The sequence below is a fragment of the Cibotium barometz genome, chromosome 63, assembly GCF_041138505.1.
Source record: "Cibotium barometz isolate CiBa-2024 chromosome 63, ASM4113850v1, whole genome shotgun sequence".
Taxonomy (NCBI): domain Eukaryota; kingdom Viridiplantae; phylum Streptophyta; class Polypodiopsida; order Cyatheales; family Cibotiaceae; genus Cibotium; species Cibotium barometz.
Window position 1 is genome coordinate 102254 of NC_141108.1, and position 22156 is coordinate 124409.

The 22156-nt window shown below is 44.7% G+C and overlaps 1 protein-coding gene across 2 annotated transcripts in view; it reads right to left on the minus strand.

Moving 5' to 3' along the window:
• Positions 1 to 4485: 4485 nt before the first annotated feature.
• Positions 4486 to 22156, minus strand: part of FIE (Transducin/WD40 repeat-like superfamily protein) — an 85695-nt gene continuing 68024 nt past the window's right edge. Inside the window, exons 11-13 of one of the 2 annotated variants that reach the window (XM_086796171.1) lie at positions 5241 to 5304; positions 5099 to 5158; positions 4486 to 4933 (exon numbers count right to left, since the gene is read on the minus strand). In XM_086796171.1, the coding sequence (XP_086652297.1) occupies positions 4876 to 4933; positions 5099 to 5158; positions 5241 to 5304 (182 nt within the window). In that variant the 3' untranslated portion in view covers positions 4486 to 4875. The remainder of the gene's footprint in view (positions 4934 to 5098; positions 5159 to 5240; positions 5305 to 22156) is intronic. The other variant, XM_086796170.1, reaches the window with a different exon arrangement.

Here is a 22156-nt window from a genome sequence, read left to right on the forward strand (position 1 = left end):
TAGCATGATATCATTCTCTTGCTCACTCTCTCTAAGATCTAAAGTTATCTCATTGACCATTAAAAAACAACCTGTCATGGCTTTTTCATCTATTGAAGCTGAGTACATGATTGCATGCTTTACTTCATGTGAAGCGATCTAGTTTAGGAAAAATTTTAGACCTGGAAGTAGCCTTGGAGCAACGAAATGGCACTACATTGCAAGAATATAAGTTGCTTGGTCATTGTAAAGAACCCCATGTTCCATGCACCCACAAAGCACATTGAGAATCAATGTCACTTTGTGCACAAGGTGATGAGAGGTCCAGATGGTGGCCTTTCACTTGACAACTGAGAAATGTGCAAATATTTTCTCTATCACGATCTAATTTGTCCTTTCTCTACAAGGATACTCAACCGTTAATCTTGGGAGAGGCACTCTATGTTGAGTGTACACAGGCAATGCATGTAAGTACTAGTCGAGTGTACATAGACAATGCATGTAAGTAGCAATCGAATATATATAAACAATGCATGTTAACAATAATCAAGAAGAGGGTACCTAAAACCAATGGAGCTACTCCAAACTCAGTCTGTACGATCTCATATCGCATCGAACGCTTGCTCATGATCATGCATGAGAATATCATCACCTGCAAACCCTCCTCCAATCCTCCTCTCCAAGTTCTACACCCCAAAAAGAAGCTTTGCATATGCCAAGATCAAGGTGTTAAAGAGCCAACTCTTAGGTTTAAGTTCCTAGAAATGAGTGAAAGCATTGCCTCTTTAATTTGGACAAGGTGGCATATCCTCTCACTAAACAAGCTTCAACAATCGATCCTCAAAAAACAAAAACAAAAAAACATAGGCATGAGAATAGGACATGGGTAGGTAATCCGTAGATATATACATACACTAACCAGATGTGAGCCAAATCTCCTCAATGAGAGAGAGACTGTGGCAACAACCTTGTGTCATTCATAATCTTGGTTTTACCAAGATTCACTATAAGATCCATACTCACAAGAAGAATAAAGTGCACTGAGTCTCTACAACCCCTCCATCAACTATGCAATCAAAACAAGTCATCTGCTCATATACAAAAAAGGTGATATTATCATGGTCTAGCACAAAAAGGAATTTTTCACGATCGTCAGAGATGTCATATCGACTAACAACAGACCTTGTTTCCACAAGCACAACGATGATGGCAATAGGGAGCCCATTACCGCCATGTATGGAGACTTACTATTGCTCAACTACCAAGACATGGGGATATGTCCTATATATCAATTGAGCAAAATCAAAATGATTGGGCGCTAAAAAACACCCGACCAGGTTATATTATGCAGTTTCCTCGTTATGGACTGACAACGACAACATACAAAATAATGCTTCCACAACCATGGATAAACAAACATGCAGATCAAGTGTGGCATATCAATAAATCCTTAGGCTGGTGGAAAGGTACTTCGGGGAAGAAGTGGCAAAGCAAATTCCCTTTAAAACATAAGTTTTTTCTCATGGAAACGCTCCGTATTTGGCAAAGCGAAAAAATTTGGCTCCAAATTGTCTGCAGTTCCATCATCAAATGGAGAGTACTTATCATTTGCTATCGACGTGTACTAACACAAGGAAGTTTTTAAATCGTCAATCTTCGGATATGCGAATAAGATTCCGTGGGGTGACATCTGGGAAATGTTTTTGATGTTTGGAAGATTGATATCATTCCACATTGCATGAATATGCTCTTTTCTTTGGCTAGGTGAGATGTTGGGTTTTATGGATAAAATAGTTGGATCGTAGGATCGACAAGTATATTCACTTCTGTCGATCATTACGTCAGTCATTGCATGGTACTTTTGAGATGCAACAGATCGATCATCAAAACTACAAGTGTTTTTCCTCTGTTTTTATATGTACTTCAATGCGAGCCTCTCGCTTCAAGGGTTCTCCACTATAAAATAAGATAGTGGAAGAAGAGATTATCATGGTCATTCTTAATTCTATAATCCAATCTCCCAATGAACTCGTAGATCTCATTACTGTACAATAGCACAAAGTGGGAAGCCCTATCGTATTGGTGATCTCACCGGATAGACATTGTGATGGTACCCCATCCAATCACAGACTTGTATAACGCCATCATCCCCCATCTCATCTCCAAAGGAGATAAAGAATTCTGCACGCATCTCAAAAGCCATTGCCTTGGTGCCAAATCAAAAGCCTTCGAAAGTCCACAAACCAATAATACACTCGTTACCTGTGTTCTCTTGCCTCATGTCATATGCATCAAATCTGTGAGTGCTACATGAGCATGCTTTCCCATTGTAGCCGATATCTTGGTAAGATAATTTGGCATGTTTGAGGCTGTTTTTGCAGCCTAAATGCATGTGCGGGTCTTGGGGGCAACTCTCATGGCCCAGAACCTCCTCAAAAGGGGAAAGACCCAAGTCTGTTGTCCCTCAACCCCTTTGTTCCTTGAGGCCTCCTTTTGATTTATGTGATAGCATTGAGTGGGACAGTTTGGGTGTATACATCATGTACGACACTTAGCAAGTTAAGACTTGCCATTGGCTTTTGTTCTTGGGCAGGGACTAAGGAGGATGCTCGCAAGGGGGAAATCCTTGAACATGTTTCAGATGCCATGTTACTGTCGTGCTTGGATGCAAGGTCTTTGGAGAAGATGCTGCAAAAAAACACATGTAGCAAATTGGGAATATCATGCATTCCATATGCATTTTGTATGAATCATAAGTACACAGCTTCTTTTTAATAGAGCATATATTATTACTATACTGTTCAAACTTAAAAAACAAGGGTGTACTTCACAAACCTTCTCTTAATCAGTATTTCATTTGAAACATACATGAAGTTTCTAACCACCTTGGTAGCCTGTACACCTTAAACCCAAGGTCACTACTCATTTCTACAAAATGATTTTCTCAACACATTCTTGATCTTAATATATTTGCTTTTTGTACAGACAAGGAGCAAGAGACAAAGCTGATGCAGGGAGTTGAAAAGCTGGTGGTGGCTAACAGGCTCAGACATGGTGCTGGAGCTAGTGGGTTCACTGTCACCATGGCCTCTGAAGGTTAACCTCTAACAAAGCCCACGAGTCTACTTAATGTCCCAAAAAAATAAAAGCAAATCTCCAAAAAAACTCATTATGAGACACCATCGCCAGTATGCACCTTGATTTGTAGGTTACGCAACAACCCATCGCTTGTAATCGATAACTAATCAGCTAGCCAATGAAGGAGCACGTCAACAGTAGCTCACAAATCCTTCCAAAACCTGGGTTATCAATGTATCATCCTGAAAGAGAGGTCAGCTAGTCAGCCAGAAAATGTGAACAGGCAAGGGACTGAGGAAGGAGCTTTCCCAACGAAGGGACACGAGCAAGGGCCAGCAACCCAAGCTATTGTAAACGAGGAATAGAAAACAAAGCTGTTGCTTCAAAATGAATGGACAGAAGGCCCCAAAGAGGGCTGTTGAAGCCCCCAATTAGGAGCTTATAATGTCCTCAGGCAAACCTCAGGAACGGAGGCAACCCAGGAAATGTAACAACGAACATTTACTCCACAACCACTGTTGAGTTGCTTTTACTCTTGGGTTATCCACTACTTCTGTTCAAAAGGAAAAGAATCATCAACCCAAATCCTAAGAAACTCCACTCTTTACACAGACAAAAAATTCTCATTGGAGTGGCCTGGACCACAAACCTGCTTTCTCACTAGTCAAGTGGTCACTTAACCTTTAACCCTAAATTAGAGACTTCTCTTTTGAATCCTCAAAGGACTACTTGCTTCTTGACCATCATCAAACTCCTGGCGACATGGCTCAGAGGGCAGGTACATCAAGGCCTGTCACAGATAGCATCGCAAAGGTCTTGAAGACGCAGCATGTGCGCCATTGGATTGAGTTGGGGGCGCCTAGGACACCAGCTCAAGCCTGCAATGGCCTCTTGCAAGGATGACCATCCATGAAAGGGTATATGATGGGTGAGTGAAATCCATCCAATAGCTTTACACAGCTCACAATATGCTCAAGGCCACGCATTGCAACTACAGATCTCTGCATTCAATTGAGGGAAAAATTATGACGTGGTGGTAACTATTTAGCAGAAAAGGTACCTCAAAAGACTAGTGATTAAGAAGCTGAATGGGCAAAGCAGACCCTTAGGAGTCTTTTGGGACAAATGAATGGTCTACACATGGCATGCAGCATTGTAAAGCCGTAAGGCGTGAAGGCTGACACAGGTGACGGAAGCGCCCATCCTAAAGCTGGCTGACTAGGACACCAGATCAGGTCCACAACTGCCTCATGCAAGGATGACTATCCATGATGGGTGAGTGCAATCCATCCAATTGCATAGAATAAGATCACAATCTGCACAATGCCACAGTGTAGCCACAGGACTATGCATTCACAATGAACAGCAACCAGCTTGTTTGCTCTGCAAAGCAGATGCTCAAAACAAAGGGATCCAATGGGCTTGCAATGCTTTCAAGACCCACAAAAGGTCGCTCATAAGGGGGGCGACATCTCTACAAAAATCCATAGGTCACGTGGCATCTTGGAACTCCCTGACATAAGAAACGTGGAGAATAAGGGCTTCTGATGTCTTATCTGCTACAAGCTTCAAGGCGGATATCATGGCTTACTTTACGAACGATTTGAATTTTACAAAACTTGACATGTTTTCAGGAGGGATGGTTGAGTTGGGCCATTGATTTTAATGGCGCCCCAGCATCCAGTAAATCTAATGAGCTGCAAAATCTGTCATTAAAAATGGATGATATACAACACCCAGAGAATTTCACCTCCAAGCTAGTCTCAAATTTATAATCTCCTAGGTACATACACAAACATCCAAACCAAGGCGGCAGCCTTAAGGCACTGCATCCCATCTCCAAACGCTGCCATCCTCGCATGAACACAAAATGGTACTGCACCAACATAAAACTAGAACAATAAACCCCCGAAAAAAAACCAGGAAGAAAAGGAACATTCAATCACCTGAAAAATGATACTAAACCTTTACTATTTTTAAGGCTTCAATACAGCTGATTAAGATCAGCACATGTTCGTCTAATCATACAAAGTGCACTAACCTCCCATCGAAAGACATTGCAGTTTGTCTAATTGGAGACTTGCACTGAGAATAGGATAGTCTGCACAAGACAATTCTAAAATAAGCCAATTGGCCTGACCAGCACAACAAATACATCCCAGTGATGGGCAAAAAAAACATACTTAGCCAACAAGGTAGGAGGGCTTGTTTGAAGCTCCCAAACATACACCTTCCCTTCCCTGTTCCCTGCACACACACACAACAAAGTTGTGAATTTAAAGATATTCACAAACTCACAAGTGCCAAAGGACTGTTCCCAACACATGTATGACCTCCTCAAAGTTTCAAGAAGAAACAGAGAATGATTGAGCATGTTAAGTGTACGAGAAACAATGAACCATAAATGTATGTGTAGCATTCAAGCGTAAACTAGGAGTCTTTTGTGACACCTTACAATATTTGGCTTAGCGTAAGAGAGGAGAGATGCCTTGCTCCTCGGCAAAAAAGCTTGCTTGCATACATGATACCATCCCTTACAAAGTGAAAGGAAAGAAGATGCAACATTCAGCCCTCAGCTCTGCCATTAGCACAGCCATAATCTCTTGTAATGGAAGAAAGAGGTTAATAATCTTGCACAAAAATTAAGGAGCTGCATGCACATCCCTACCTTTATGTAGTAAAGAAAGAAAGAATACTCCTCATGGCTAAGGACGCAAGCATCAAGTGCTTTCAATGTCCCACCGGCAATAGTGATGAGTGCTAAATGTCCAGCATTCATATAATGAATGGCTATAATGACAATTACGGCTGTTTCAGCCAGCAATGGTGGTCTTTTGCCTCATTCTATATGCAAAAATCATTTGGTAGAATTTTCCAGGCTTTGGAACAAACAACCATGGGACACACGAGTTGACACCACTTGGTTGCCCTGTAGCACCACTTGGTACCAAGTCATGAGACACCAAACATAGACGAAGCCAACCAAACCAATCAATTTGGCATGAAGACTCTTTAGCAAAATATACACAGTCCAACTCATACAACCAAGGTAAATAGAATTCAAACATTGTTTTTGTATGAGTACAAAAAAAAAAGTACGCATCAAGATAAAGATCCAGTGGGGATTTGACAGTGGTATCAGAGCATACCTCGTGAACGAGCAAGTCGGTAGGTAGAGAAGATAAGGTCGAAGAAAGGTATGTGTTTAGAAAAGCTTGCTGTTTTTTCTGTGCATACTGTTGTTTTCAGAATAGCATGTGTTTTTTTTCATCAAAGAAACCCATGTTGATGGGGAAGGTAGTTGGTAGGGTCGCTTGCTTTGCAAAGAAGAGGCATGATTCGTTTGTGCAGTCGCATGAACGTAGAGAGAAAACAGAAACAAAAAAGCAGGTTTGCTTTTCGTTGAACGAGTGAGAGAGAGAGCACATGTGTGAGAAGGTGGACATGCTGGCGCGTTTGCATGCTGGCGGGTGTTGGAGTGGGCTACCGGCAACTACAGGTGGGCAGGCGCTTACGGCTATCTAGCCAGGCGGCCAGCAGGCTGGCGAGCGCCTAGGCTTACGTAGCCAGGCCTACGCAACCTAGTGCTGGCGCCCTGGCCAGGCCAGGCCAGGCCAGGCAGGCGCCCAGGCCATGTGGCCTTGTGGCCAAGCCTACACGGGGCTGTCGCAGGCGCAGGCTGGCGAGAAGACACCGGCTGAAACGCAAGTGATGACAGCAGCCGACACGACAGGCGAGGTGGCGCCGACAGGAAGACTAGCGCAAGCAGCCGAAGATTGACGTCTGCAACACACTAGCCGACGGCTAATCCAGGAGGGATGAAAAAAAAAACAAGGAAAGCACTCGTTTTTTTTTGGGCTTTCGTTTTTTTTTTTAACTTTTTTTTTTAAGTTTAAGAACCCCTCCTCCAAGGTTTAAAGGTGTTTTATTTTTTTAAGAAAACAAAATATATATATCCATATATATATATATATATATATATATATATATATATATAAACACTAAAGCAAAAGCTAAAGATAGCTTTTGGGGATTTTTAGCTTTTGGGAAAACCTTTATAAACCCATTAAGTGGGCTTCTTGCCACACATCTCTCAAGTTTTCAAGCTCTCAAGATCCCTTGCACTTTCATTGTGCAAAGATCGAATTTTCTCTCTACTTACCCTCTTCACGATGTCGACCCAAGAATCAGAGTTGGAGCCCCTTGTGGAACGCGAAGGCTTGCCGGCTACGTAAGATACCGATGCCGATCTTTTTGACGATTGTGTGTCAAAATCAGATTTCCAAGAGTTCAAAGTAGCTCTCGAAGCTTCTTCGTTGGAACGTCACGCACAAATCGCAGCCGAGATGCAAGCTTTGCAAAACTCCATCGCTCTTTTGACCACTACCCTCTCTACTCTATCGGGTATGGATACCTTGGCTTCTGCTTTAGGCCCCAACATTACTCCGGAACTGTTCGGGGGCGAGCAAAAGCAGCGCACCAAGGAGATCGTGGACACTTGGCTACGTAAGTGGCAAGTTCACTTTCAGTTTCATCCATATGATGATGGGAAAAAGATCCAGTTAGCAGCAGGTTTCCTGTCCAGCAAAGCTTTGCTTTGGTAGAAGGAACTCAACCCTAAGCCAACAACTTGGGCACAATTCGAAGACATCTTCAAGAAAGAATTCCTCAAGAAAGAGGATGATTATGATGTTGTTGCCCGCTTTTCAGCTTTGACCATGACCTCGCAGCACCTCACTTATGAGGTCTACCTCCAGAAGTTTCGGGACTTGTAGATGAAAGCTACAAAGATGGATTCCGCTACTCTTTTGGGGTTCTTCGTAGCTGGTTTACTAGACTCGTAAGGTTTACAGGTTAAAAATAACAAATGCAAAACATTGGACGAGGCCATTCATTCAGCTCGTATCTATGATGATACAATGGTCTCTTCCAAGTCGAAACCCGTTACCGAGCAGGGGAACAAGCATAAAAGAAAGTTCTCTGCACCTATGGCTAACACGACAGAAGGCAAGTCTTCGGACCAACCTTCGAAGAATTCAAGTTCGACTCCAGCGAAGAAGAAACGACTCCTTAGGGCTTTAAAGCTCAAGAAGGAAGGACGTTGTTTTATCTGCGAAGAAAAAGGACACATGCGTAAGGAGTACCCAAAGCAAAAGGGTGCCAAGACAAACACAGGACCCAAGCCAAAGGCAGCTAATCAATTGTCTCTGACACGTACGTCAATTACTGTACTTTCTCGCCCTAGTACTTGTTCTGATTGTCTGTTCAATTCTAAAGTATTTGGCTTGCATGATCTTCTCCGAGTTTATGGAGAAGTGAATGGCCATAAGATTCACATTCTTTTAGACCCTGGCAGCTCACACAACTTTGTTAACTACAAACTTGTGCAGAAATTGAGTCTTAATACGACACCCAACGATCATACTTATGAGGTACGCCTACCTGCGGGAAAGCAAGTATGGGATCGAAAGGTGGAGATGCTTCCAATCCAGATTCAGGACTACAAAGATACTCTGGAATGCTTTGTAATGCATCTAGAAAATGTATACTTGTTATTAGGGGTTGAGTGGTTTAAGACTCTTCAAGTCCAGATAGATTGGTCTAGTCATATTTTTTCTTTTCAGCATAGGGACACCCAGTATAGTATTTTAGGTGATTGTATTCATCCCTCTCAGGGACCTCTTGTAAATACAATTGATTTTGGAAATATAATGCATTCTTCTTTGTATACCGCTTTCCATTGTGTATTGATTCCACTTCTTCCTTTCTCATCCCTTCTTTGGATGTAAATGAATTAAGTGTGTTTGAAAGCAAAGAATTACAGAAGATACTTGATTCGTTTCAAGATGTATTTCCTAAGGAACTGCCATCGGGTTTACCACCTGAGCGGGCAGTAGATCATCGTATTGACTTGATCCCTGGTGCTCATCCTGTCAGTATTCCACCTTACAGGATGAGCCAAGCTGAGGAAGATGAGTTGGCCAAACAACTCGAAGATTATTTGAGGATGGGCCAGATCCGTCCAAGTAAATCACCTTGGGGTGCACCTGTGTTGCTTAGGAGAAAGAAGGACAATACTTGGAGAATGTGTACAGACTACAAGAGATTGAACAAGCTAACCATTAAGAACCGTTATCCTCTCCCTAGATCAGATGACCTGATTGACCGGTTAGCAGGGGCGAAATATTTCACGAAGATAGATTTACGTACTGGCTATCACCAGATACGTATTCATGAAAGGCATGTCGAAAGAACCGCCTTTCGGACTAGGTATGGCCATTACGAGTTTCTCGTATTATCTTTTGGATTAACCAATGCTCCAGCCACTTTCCAGTAAATGATGAACGATCTTTTTCGTGAACATTTGGGAAAATTTGTGGTGGTGTTCCTGGATGATATTTTGATATATAGCCATACTCTTGAGGATCATGTCAGACACCTCACGATTGTCTTATCTATTTTAAGACAGAATCGACTATATGCTAAATTAAGTAAATGTGAGTTCTTTATGACAGAAATCATTTACTTGGGACACAAGTTCACTCGAGATGGATTGAGCATTGACTATGACCGAGTTCAGAAGGTTCTGGACTGGTGGTGTTCCTGGATGATATTTTGATATATAGCCGTACTCTTGAGGATCATGTCAGACACCTCACGATTGTCTTATCTATTTTAAGACAGAATCGACTATATGTTAAATTAAGTAAATGTGAGTTCTTTATGACAGAAATCATTTACTTGGGACACAAGTTCACTCGAGATGGATTGAGCATTGACTATGACCGAGTTCAGAAGGTTCTGGACTGGCCTATACCGCGAACAGTGAAACAACTTCGTTCTTTTCTCAGTTTTGTTGTTTTTCTTCGGAAATCTCTGTGGGAGTACTCTCAACTCACACTACCGATTACCGACTTATTGAAAGGTCGTGGACGTAAGTCAAATCAGCCTATCACTTGGAATAACGATTTGGATATGGCCTTCAGACTTTTGAAAGATAAAGTCAAGGAAGCACCTATCTTAGCATTACCTGATCCTAGTCGGCTTTATGTTCTTGAAACTGATGCCAGTGATTATGCTATCGGGGCTGCTCTATTTCAAGATGGTAGATTGGTTGCTTTTGAAAGTAAAAAGCTAGACGACACTCAATCTCGTTGGCCAACCCTTGAGAAGGACTGATCATCAATCAATCAAGTATGTGTGTGATGCGGATGATTTGAGAGGAAGGAAAGCTCGTTGGGCGGAGTTAATGCAAGATTTTGATTTTCAGATCCGTTATCGAAAAGGGTCCATGAATAGTGTTACAGATGCGCTTAGTCGAATTCGAGAGGTGAATTCTTTGTCGTTCACCGAGATTTCTATTGACTTATTTCAGTCATTGAGAGAGCTTTGCAAGACTGATAGTTATTTTGGTCCATTTTGGCAGAAGATCCAGGACGGGAGCTCATTGATTGACCAAGGTTCAATGACTGAGCAGTCTACCATTCAGGCTGCAGGAGGCTAGTGGATGATTCGGAATGGTTTACTATTCTGTAATGACAAAATTTGTGTAACACAGATCCCGGACATTAGGTCCAAGATTCTTAAGGAGTGTCACGACGCCCCTTCTGCCGAACACCCTGGGGTACACAGAACACTATCGTTAGTGAAACACACTTTTTATTGGCCAAAGATGAAAGGGTATGTAGAAGATTATGTTCTCAAGTGTCAAATTTGTCAGGCAAATAAAGCTGAACGCTTTAGACAGGCTGGGTTGTTGCATCCTTTGCAAATCCCAGGTAATAAATGGGAAAGTATTTCCATGGATTTTATTACCGGATTGCCACGAACACATCAAGGCCACAATTCTATTTGGGTTGTGGTAGATCGCTTGACAAAAATGACTAGATTTTTACCAACCTGGAAGACTATTAGAGCTACGAAATTAGCACGGCAGTTTATCGAGCAATTGTTTAGACTGTACGGGTTACCGCAGGACATAGTCAGTGACAAGGACTCTTTTACCAGTGATTTTTGGAAACTTGTTTTTGAGAAGTTGGAAACAACTTTGGATTTCAATTCCTCTGATCATCCTCAATCTGATGGCCAGACTGAAAGAGTGACTCAGATTTTGAAGGATATGCTTCGAGCATATGTATCCAAAAGACAGAGTTCATGGGAGGATTATCTTTCTATGTTAGAATTTGCATATAACAGTACTAAGCATACGAGTACAGGTTTTAGTTCTTTTATGCTTATGTATGGTTTTCAACCTAGATCACCTGTTACAGTAGGATTCTCAGGACTTCAGCATGATGCAGATGCAGCACGTAATTTTTTGCAAGATATGCAAGAAATGTTACAAGTTATGAAGGAATCTATTAGAAGTGCTCACGACCGAGACAGGTTTTATTCTAATAGACATCGTTCACCCAAAGAGTTCTCTGAAGGAACGATGGTGTATTTGCGAATTCCGAAAGATTCCGAGACTTTACGGACAGGTCGATCTCCAAAATTATCTCCTAGAAACTGTGGACCATTTCGTGTTACACGACGGATTGGTTCAATTGCATATGAATTGGATTTGCCTTCTCATGTGAAAGTTTATCCTGTATTTCATGTCAGTAGACTTAAGGAAGTACTGGGTGGAACAGACTAGTTAGTTACTCCTCAAGAAATTATAGATGTCGAGGACATGACACTTATCCTGCACGAACCTGAAAAGATTCTTGGATTTCGTGAAAGAAGATTGCGTAATACGCTTATCACAGAATACAAGATCAAGTGGAAGGACCGTGTTGAGGAGGACGCTACATGGGAGACATTGACTACGCTTCAGAGAGATTACCCTGGCTTTTTAGTGAGCTCAGGAGTGAGCTCTTAGAGGAAGGGGAGTATGTCATGTGCACAGTGTGTATCTATCGTGTGCTACACACACGCAAGACTAGTTTCGAGGCTTGGGGAAGCTTGGAGCTAGGCACGCTGATTGACGAGCTGAGTTAGGGATAGACTAACGGGCGGGCACCCAAGTATGGACGGGCGGGCACCCAAGTGTGGACGCCCAATGACCGGCCACCAAGAGCCTATAAAAGGGTCGCCAAGGTTAGTTATTGGGATATAGAGAGTCTCGCGACTTTGTGAGAGCTATATGGTCTTGGAGCCTGGATCTAGTGCAAACATGCACCTGCTTTATGCAACCGAGGCCGGCAGCAATCTCGAGGCCCGCGAGGGTAGCTTCGTGGCGGTATGGGACGTCGCGAGGAGATTGGTCGGTACGTCAACCTAGTTAGCTCAGCTTGTGGCTCGATGGGGACAGCCAAGAATGTGGGCTTGCCCACGACTATGGTTGGGAGGTGAGTCAAGCCTGCACCCTCTTGTTTGTTTGTTCGTTTGTTTGCAGGGTTCGCGTCTCGTACCAGGAACGATCACGATGACAGCAGCGCTTCCCACAGAGAGAGAGGCCAGAGGGGGCTGTTGCGAAGAGAGAGAAAGATAAGTAGAAGGCAGGAGAGGGAAGCAGGAGAGAAAGAAAGAAAGAAAGAAAGAAAGATTTTATTAACGTCTTCCAAAAGACCGAACTCGGCCTATGAGACAAATCGGAGTACCTGTATGGGGTATCCTCTGTCATCCCAACAAAATGAAAAAGTACTGAACAAAAAAAAAAGCTGAATCTGGGTGTGCGGGGGATGGAGCTCTACTACTAGGAGAAAAATGCAAAGCTATATGCATGGAGTATACAATCATGATATGCAACCTAGCTAGCTCCATCCTGTACCATACTGGGGGTATAGAATGGTATACATCAGTGAAGGGGGTGTCCACAGCTCCCTGAAGAACATGCCTGGGTGTGCTCTGAAGCGAGCCAGTCGCTCCGCACCCTCTCTGTGAAACTGAGCTCTGATCTTTGTCATCTCTCTCTGGTATAGGCGTGGTGTCCGAAAGCCAGGTGCCCTCTGTCTCCTGCGGGCTCTAAGTGTCTCTGCTCTCTGGAGAGTAATTCCCTGCCGTGTAGGGGCTGGGAGGGGGATGGATCTCTGAAAAAATGCAGTAATCTGTGTCTGTCTCCCCCCTGAAGGAGCAAGGAGGACCTGCGGCTTTAGGGTTTCATGGGAGAGACATACACAGAGAGGGAGAGTAAGAGAGAGAGAGAGGGAGAGAGAGCACACCAATGTTTGGTGGGTGTGAATAGTTGGCTTGTTGTAGTTAGGGGCACACCACAACCCCTTTATAAGAAGAGTGACCTTTACAATGACTTGGAGTGCACTCCACACATATGACTTGGAGTGCACTCCACACTTATTAATAAGTGAATGTGAAACGGACCAAATAATGGGCATACACTTATACACATGTACACACTTGTACATACTTGGGGCCTTTACCCCAACAACCTCCCACTTAAAGGCCAGTGTGTGCCTAAAAGAGGAGAGAGATCAGCAGATGTCTGATCATCCAATGCCCATCAAGTGCCTGCAGTGAGCAAACCTCTCTGGAGGTAAACTCTTGGTCAACAGATCCGCTGGGTTGTCATCCGTATGAATCTTGACAAGCTGAATCAGCTTGTCCTCTATCACCTCTCTGATGAAGTGATACTTCACATCCACATGCTTCGTCTTTGCATGAAAGACAGGGTTCTTTGCCAACTGGATGGCACTCTGACTGTCACAATGCAACAATGGAATATCCCCTGTATAGCCCAAATCTGCCACTAACCGAGATAGCCATAATGCTTCCTTGCAAGCCTCTGTGGCTGCAATATACTCGGCCTCTGTAGTAGATAAGGCAATGCACTTCTGCATCCTGGATATCCATGATACTGCACCTCCTGTGAATGTAAACACATAACCGGTAGTAGACTTCCGGTTATCTGGATGACCGGCATAATCCGAATCCGTGTAACCATGCACTAATGCATCCTGTTTGCCAAAGCAAATGCACATATCCTGTGTGCCTTTTAGGTATCTCATGATACCCTTCACTGCTTCCCAATGCTTCTTGCCAGGGTTGGCCATATATCTGCTAACCACACCAACTGCAAATGCAATGTCTGGTCTGGTAGCAACCATGGCATACATGAGACTGCCACAAGCTGAGGCATACGGAATCTTGGCCATATCAGCCCTGTCTCTATCTGACTGTGGGCTGTCCATAGCACTGAGTTTCACATATGGAGGCAACGGAGTACTAGTCTTCTTCCCCCCATCCATATTGAACCTCTGCAAGACTTTGCCAATGTATTCCTTCTGAGACAAATACAACACATGCTGATTTCTGTCCCGAAGAATCCGCATACCCAAGATGTGATTTGCATCACCCAAATCCTTCATATCAAAGGTCTGATGCAGCCTCTGCTTCAAGGCATCCATCTCCTTACGAGATTTCCCGGCAATCAACATATCATCAACATACAAGATGAGGATCAATAGACTGCCATCCAAAGCTTTCTTGGTGTACAAGCAGTGATCTATGTCACTTCTCCTGAAATCTTGGGATTTCATGAATGTATCAAATTTATGATACCATTCCCTTGGTGCCTGTTTGAGCCCATAAAGACTCTTTTTCAGCTTGCATACAAGCTTCTCTTTCCCTTTCACTGCATAACCCTCTGGCTGCTTCATATATATCTCCTCATGGAGATCTCCGTGAAGAAAGGCTGTCTTCACATCCATCTGAACCAATTCCAGATCCTCATGTGCAACCAAAGCTAACACAGCTCTAAGTGTAGTCATTTTGACCACTGGAGAGAAGATCTCATCAAAGTCCACACCATATTCCTGCTTAAAGCCCTTTGCCACTAATCTGGCTTTGTACCTTGGCTTAGTCCCAGGTGTAACTTTGAGCCTGTAAACCCACTTGCATGGCAATGTCTTTTTGCCAGTAGGTAGCTGCACCAAATCCCATGTGCTATTCTTATGCAAAGAATCCATCTCTGACTGCATAGCACGCTCCCATAGAGCCTTATCTGCCCTCTGTAAAGCCTCTTTGTAACATGAGGGCTCCCCACAGTCAGTGAGCATCAAGTAGTCAACCCCTGGAACAAACCTGTCAGGGACTCTGGAGGGTCTAGTGGACCTCCGTACCCAATGACCATCATTTGCAGGTTGCTGTCCAGCCTGCATATCACCCATCGGTGGCTCCTGTTCCATGCCATAAGGCTGAAAAATCATGCCCGGTATCTCCTCTAACTGTGGTATATCCATAGGGATATCTTCTGCCATATCTGGCTGTCCATTTGGACCATTTTCAGCACCATTTAAGGGCTGGTTTTCCTGCTGTAATGGCTGATTTACAGCCCTTTGTTGTTGTCCATGATGTCCATCATCATCAAAGATGACTCTGCCAGGCTCCTGTTGCCTTGCAGGCTCCTTATACATGCATGTTTCATCAAAAATGACATCATTGCTGCGTATGATCTTTCTATTCATGGGATCCCAAAGTCTATACCCCATTTCACCTTTGTCACCATATCCTAGGAATATGCATTTATGAGACTTAGGATCAAGTTTGGTGCGCATTTCCCTGCGTATGTGCACGTACGCAACGCAACCAAACACTCTCAAGTGCTTGTATGACGGAGGCTTCCCTGTCCATACTTCTTCTGGCACTTTCCCACCAAGCCTCGTGTTAGGTGACCTGTTTATAAGGTGAACGGCTGTCATAACAGCTTCAGCCCAAAAACCATGAGGTAATGCAGCATGTGACAACATAGAACGGACCTTCTCCTGAATGGTCCTGTTCATCCTCTCTGCTGTCCCGTTTTGTGGAGGATCATAAGGAGTAGAGAGCTCCCTCTTGATGCCTTTAGCATCACAAAAGTCCTGAAACTGTTTGGACATATACTCTCCACCATTATCGGAACGCAAAGCCTTCAGTGTTTTGCCAGTTTGATTCTCAACATGAGCAACAAACTTCTCAAACACTGAAAATGTATCACTCTTCAGACGAAGAGGATATGCCCACACCTTACGTGTGGCATCATCAATAAATGACACAAAATACTTTGCCCCACCCAATGAAAGCTGAGGCATCTCACATACATCTGTATGCACAAGCTCTAACTGAGCATCTTTCTGTCCAAGAGCTTTCTTGTGAGGGCACTGTAGTTGCCTACCATAGATGCAATGCTCACAAAACTGAAAACCTGAGAACTTAAGAGAAGGCAAATAACCATAACGAGATAAGAGCTCCATTCCTTTGACACTCATGTGTCCCAACCGGTTATGCCACAAAGAGATTTGCGGCAACTCGGTTGCATTCACATCGGCATGGTGACAAACACCAGCATACATGAAGTATAGAGTATCAACCTTAGAGCCTCTGGCAACAACCAGTGAGCCCTTACTAATCTTCCACTTTCCACTACCAAATGTGGTAACATAATCAGCATCATCAAGCTGTCCAGTAGAAAGCAGATTCTTCTTGATCTCAGGCACATGCCTGACATCATGGAGCATAAGCTGTGAGCCATCTGAAAATACAAGCCTCACATCACCTCTGCCAAGTATCTTGCATGCATGGTTATCACCCAAATAAACAACTCCTTCATTGCCAGCAGTGTACCTGACAAACAAGTCTCTGCAACCTGTGACATGAAAGGAGGCACCTGAATCAATGATCCATGAGTGCATACCATGACCACCTGTAAGAAGTGAATGGGCATCAAGTGAAGACGTAAATAGGACTTCATCCACACTGTCACCTGCATGTGACACATTGACTTCTTCAATCTTGACTCCACTTTTACCCTTTGGCTTTGCATCTTTGGCTTCACTTGCTTCATCCTTGTCTTTGCCTTTTCCCTTTTCCTTTTGATCATTTTTCCACTTGTAGCATTGCTTTTTGAAGTGTCCCTTCTTGCCACAATAATGGCATTCCAAGTCCTTTTTGGAGCGAGACTTGCTCCTTCCCCTTTCTTGGCTTTTCCCCCTTTGCTGGGATCTCCCACGTGCATTCATTGCATTGGACTTTCCAACAGAGTTGTTTTTCCTGTTCATCTCTTCTTGAAGAAGAGCACCCTCAACATCTGCATATGACAGCATAGCATGCGAATTGCTAGTGGCTGTCCTGAATGTGTCCCAACTCTCTGGCAAAGTGCATAACAAAAAGGTGGCTTTGAACTCATCGTCCATTGCCAACTTTTGATTTATAACCTGGCTGACAATACCATTAAACTCATTGAGATGGGCTGTCATAGAAGCCCCTTCCTTCATCTGAAGGCCTATGAGTTTCTTCAACCAATACACTTTGCTTGAGGCACTTTGTTGGGCATACAAGTCCTGCAATCTCTGCCACATTCCCCAAGCAGTCTTCTCTTCACGAATGCTGAAAAGTAATGAGTCTGACACAGACAACATGATAGTGGATCTCGCAAGCTCATCCACATCTTCCCACTCTTCAGCAGTAAGAGAGGCAGGCATTACACCCTTTTCTTTGATAGGCTTGTGCTGCTTCTTCTGGAGCAACACATTGTAGCACTGAGTTTGCCAAATGTCATAATTATGAGAGCCTTCAAGCTTCTTGATGTGAAGCAAAGAAGAACTTTCACCTGTGGTTGCCATAGCAAAGTACAACCAAAGTCAATACTTGACTCTCTACAAACCTGTGCAAACACTACACCCAAATGCACACAAAGTGCTCAACCCTGTGCAAACACTGCACCCAAATGTTCTCCCAAGGTATATCTCCCACTGCGGAATCTGTGCAAAACACTGCACCCAAATGTTCTCCCAAGGTATATCTCCCACTGCGGAATACTCCCACTGTCAATGATCAAACTGACACAATGACATAAAATACATCTCCCAAAACTGTCATAAACAGTGCAGCCACATACATTTGCCAAAAGCCCCAAATTTTGACAGTCAAACTTGGTCAAGATTGACCCAAAATTGTCAAATATGCATGGACAGTGTTACCACAAGACATATGCATCACCAATTGTCCAATTACATGAGAAGCCCCAAATTGCCACTGCAATGAGCTTCGATTGACGGTCAATTACCCAAAATTGGACTCAATTGATGCAATAATGCTTCAATTAACACCTTAATGCCTGCAATTGTGACTGTCCGGTGCCAATACATGAAAAGCCCCAAAATTTCGGCTTCAATGTCTGCAAATTGGCTTTAATTGACAAAAGCCCCAATTGTTTTCCACCATTACCTGCGTAATCTGCACAATTGCATGGAAAACAAGAAAAAGCCCCAGAAAATGAAGCAAAATACCTCTTGAAATTTGCTGGCTGTGTGTCTGCAGATCTGATAAAGGGAGGCACTCCAGGAGCCCGTGGGCCTGCTGGGCAGCCACGTGGGCTGGGTGGCTGGCTGGCTGGGCAGCCCCGTTGGCTGGCTGCGTGGGCTGGCTGGGCAGCCCTGTGGGCTGCGTGGGCAGCCTGGGCAGCCCCCTTGAGCTGCCTGGGCAGCCTTCTTGGCTGCAACAGCAGGGCGACCAGCAAAAGGAAGGCGGCCAGCTGCAAAAGTGAGGCGACCAGCAGAAAGGGGGGCGGCCAGCTGCAAAAGTGAGGCGACCAGCAGAAAGGGGGGCGACCAGCAGAGGAGAAGAGGGAGGGGAGCACCGGCGACCAAGCTCTTGCAGTTCTTCGCGACAGAGTTGAAGTTCTTCGCGACAGAAGTCGTCCCCAAGCTTTCTTTGCTACAGAATTGGAGTTCTTCGCGACAAAAGTAGTCCCCAAGGTCGAGGGAGATGAGAGGAGAACAGAAGAGCACCGCAGCCAAAACCCTAAGCAAGAGAACCAGGCTCTGATACCAGTTGAAGGAGCAAGGAGGACCTGCGGCTTTAGGGTTTCATGGGAGAGACATACACAGAGAGGGAGAGTAAGAGAGAGAGAGAGGGAGAGAGAGCACACCAATGTTTGGTGGGTGTGAATAGTTGGCTTGTTGTAGTTAGGGGCACACCACAACCCCTTTATAAGAAGAGTGACCTTTACAATGACTTGGAGTGCACTCCACACATATGACTTGGAGTGCACTCCACACTTATTAATAAGTGAATGTGAAACGGACCAAATAATGGGCATACACTTATACACATGTACACACTTGTACATACTTGGGGCCTTTACCCCAACACCCCCCTCTGGAGCTGTCTGAGCCAATAATAATGTCTCTCTGTGGCGCTGTATGTCTAGAATGTATCTCCCCAGTATGCGCTGGTCTGCTGCCTCAAAGATCTGGTGTAGGGAACGTGGCTCTCTGAATAGAATGGGATATCTCTCTCTGATGGCTGTATATGCTCTGCATCTGCATACATAATGCTCCTCACTCTCCACCTCCTCTCTGCACAATCTGCATACCCTCTCCTCTCGGGGGATCCGTGCTGCTCTGCCAGTCTCAATCTCCAATCGGTGTGATGAAACTCTGAGTTGACCAATAGCCACTCGGGAGCCGTGTGATAAAAAGCCCTCCATGTATCTAGGCCTCTCTATAAATCCATCATCAGTGATACTCATGAAGTGATCTCTGTAGTATAGCATCTTCGGTGGAAGAGGCTGTGTAGGCGATATCCATGTCTCTCGTGTATAGAGCTGCCATAGATCCTGTCTCAATACTCTGTTCCTCTCACTATGAGAGAGACGGATATGTGGTGCATCCCTATCATACTGGAATGGTGGTAGATGATCCATGTCTAGGCCATGCTGTGAGAGAGAGAGAGAGAGAGAGAGAGAGAGAGAGAGAGAGAGGCGGGAGGGGGCTACGAGGAGAGAGAGACAGAGAGATGGCCGAGTCCTTTTGGAACAAGCAGAGAGAAACGAAGAGCATGTGGGGGCGGAGTGAGAGAAGCAAAGCGAAGAGAGAGAAGCGAACAAAGAGAAGCGAGCAAACAGAGAGAAGCAAAGAGAGGGGGGGAGTTGGAGGAGGGTGGAGTCGACCAGCTGGGGGGGCGCACAGCAATCGTGTAGCAGTCGCACGGTGGGCAGCGAGCAGGAAGGGAGCGGCGGCTACACGGGAAGCGGAAGGGTCAGGCGAAGCGAAGCGGTGGCTACACGAGAGAGCGGGAAGGCGAAGCGAAGCGGCAGCTACACGAGAGAGCGAAGGAGGTGAAGCAAAAGAGGTAGAGAGAGAAATGAAATGATATATTAACGTCTTCAGAAGGCCAAAATGACCTATGAGACCAAAAAGGTTGTAGAGTGTTCAAGGTTGTAGAGAGAGAAAGAGAGAGATGTTGTAGAGTGTTCAAGGTTGCAGAGAGAGAGAGAGAGAGAAGAGAGAGAAGAGAGAGAGAACAGCTTGCTCGCTTGCCTTGGAACTGTTGAAAGGTTGTAGAGAGAGAGAAAGAGAGAGATGTTGTAGAGTGTTCAAGGTTGTAGAGAGAGAGAGAGAGAGAGAGAGAGAGAGAGAGAGAGAAAGAAAGAAAGAAAGAAAGAAAGATTTTATTAACGTCTTCCAAAAGACCGAACTCGGCCTATGAGACAAATTGGTGTACTTGTATGGGGTATCCTCTGTCATCCCAACAAAATGAAAAAGTACTGAACTAAAAAGCTGAATCTGGGTGTGCAATAAGTACAATGAGTGGTGAAGGGGATGGAGCTCTACTACTAGGAGAATGCAAAGCTATATGCACGGAGTATACAATCATGATATGCAACCTAGCTAGCTCCATCCTGTACCATACTGGGGGTATAAAATGGTATACATCAATGAAAGGGGGTGTCCACAGCTCCCTCAAGAACATGCCTGGGTGTGCTCTGAAGCGAGCCAGTTGCTCCACACCCTCTCTGTGAAACTGAGCTCTGATCTCTGTCATCTCTCTCTGGTATAGACGTGGTGTCTGAAAGCCAAGTGTCCTCTGTCTCCTGCGGGCTCTGAGGCTCTGCTCTCTGGAGAGTAATTCCCTGCCGTGTAGGGGCTGGGAGTGGGATGGATCTCTGAAAAAATGTAGTAATCTGTGTCTGTCGTCCCCCCTCTGGAGCTGTCTGAGCCTGTAATGATGTCTCTCTGTGACGCTATATGTCTAGAATGAATCTCCCCACTATGCGCTGGTCTGCTGCCTCAAAGATCTGGCGTAGGGAATGTGGCTCTGTGAATAAAATGGGATATCTCTCTCTGATGGCTGTATATGCTCTGCATCTGCATACATATGCTCCTCACTCTCCACCTCCTCTCTGCACACATAATGCTCCTCACTCTCCACCTCCTCTCTGCACAATCTACATACCCTCTCCTCTCGGGGGATGCGTGCTGCGTGATGAAACTCTAAGCTGACCAATAGCCACTCGCGAGCCGTGTGGTAAAAAGCCCTCCATGTATCTAGGCCTCTCTATAAATCCATCATCAGTGATACTCATGAAGTGATCTCTGTAGTATAGCATCTTCCGTGGAAGAGGCTGTGTAGGCGATATCGATGTCTCTCGTGTATAGAGCTGCCATAGATCCTGTCTCAATACTCTGTTCCTCTCACTATGAGAGACGGATATGTGGTGCATCCCTGTCATACTGGAATGGTGGTAGATGATCCATGTCTAGGCCTTGCTGTGAGAACCAATGTGTAACCTGTGCATACCATGATCCTTTGTCTCCTGCCTCAGCCAGCTGTCTAGATGCCTCAAAAGCTCTGTATGACAATCTGTCCTGTGGCATCTCTCTGAATCTGTCTAGCATGCATATAGTTTGAAATATGGCCTCTACCATCATAGGAGGCGCAACAAACTCTGCTCGGATAATGTCATGAGGTACTGACGGTTTGCTGCGTATTATGTGTGCCATCATGAGGGCCTGTGGTCTCTATCTGTGTCCACCAATGGGTAGCAAGGCTTGGCGCCCATACCGCTGCTCCATACATCAGTGCGGGTATGACTAATGTGTCGAATAGCCACCCCTTCGTCCGAGGCTCCTGAAAATGCGCCTGGTGGCACTGTCTCTCTAGCATAGCCAATGCTGCATATCCCTGTGTCAATCTAGCTCTGGTTGTAAACCAATGGTGAAGCGTGTGGCTGCTGCAGAGAAGGTAACCCCTAGGTACACGTATGATGTCACCACCTCCGCCTGGCGTCCTGCGAGAGTGAATGTCAGCTGACTCCTGCCCTGTCTCGATGTATGAAAGAACATAACCTTGGTTTTCCCAAGGTTCACAGTAAGACCCCTCTGTGTGCAGAAATCATCGA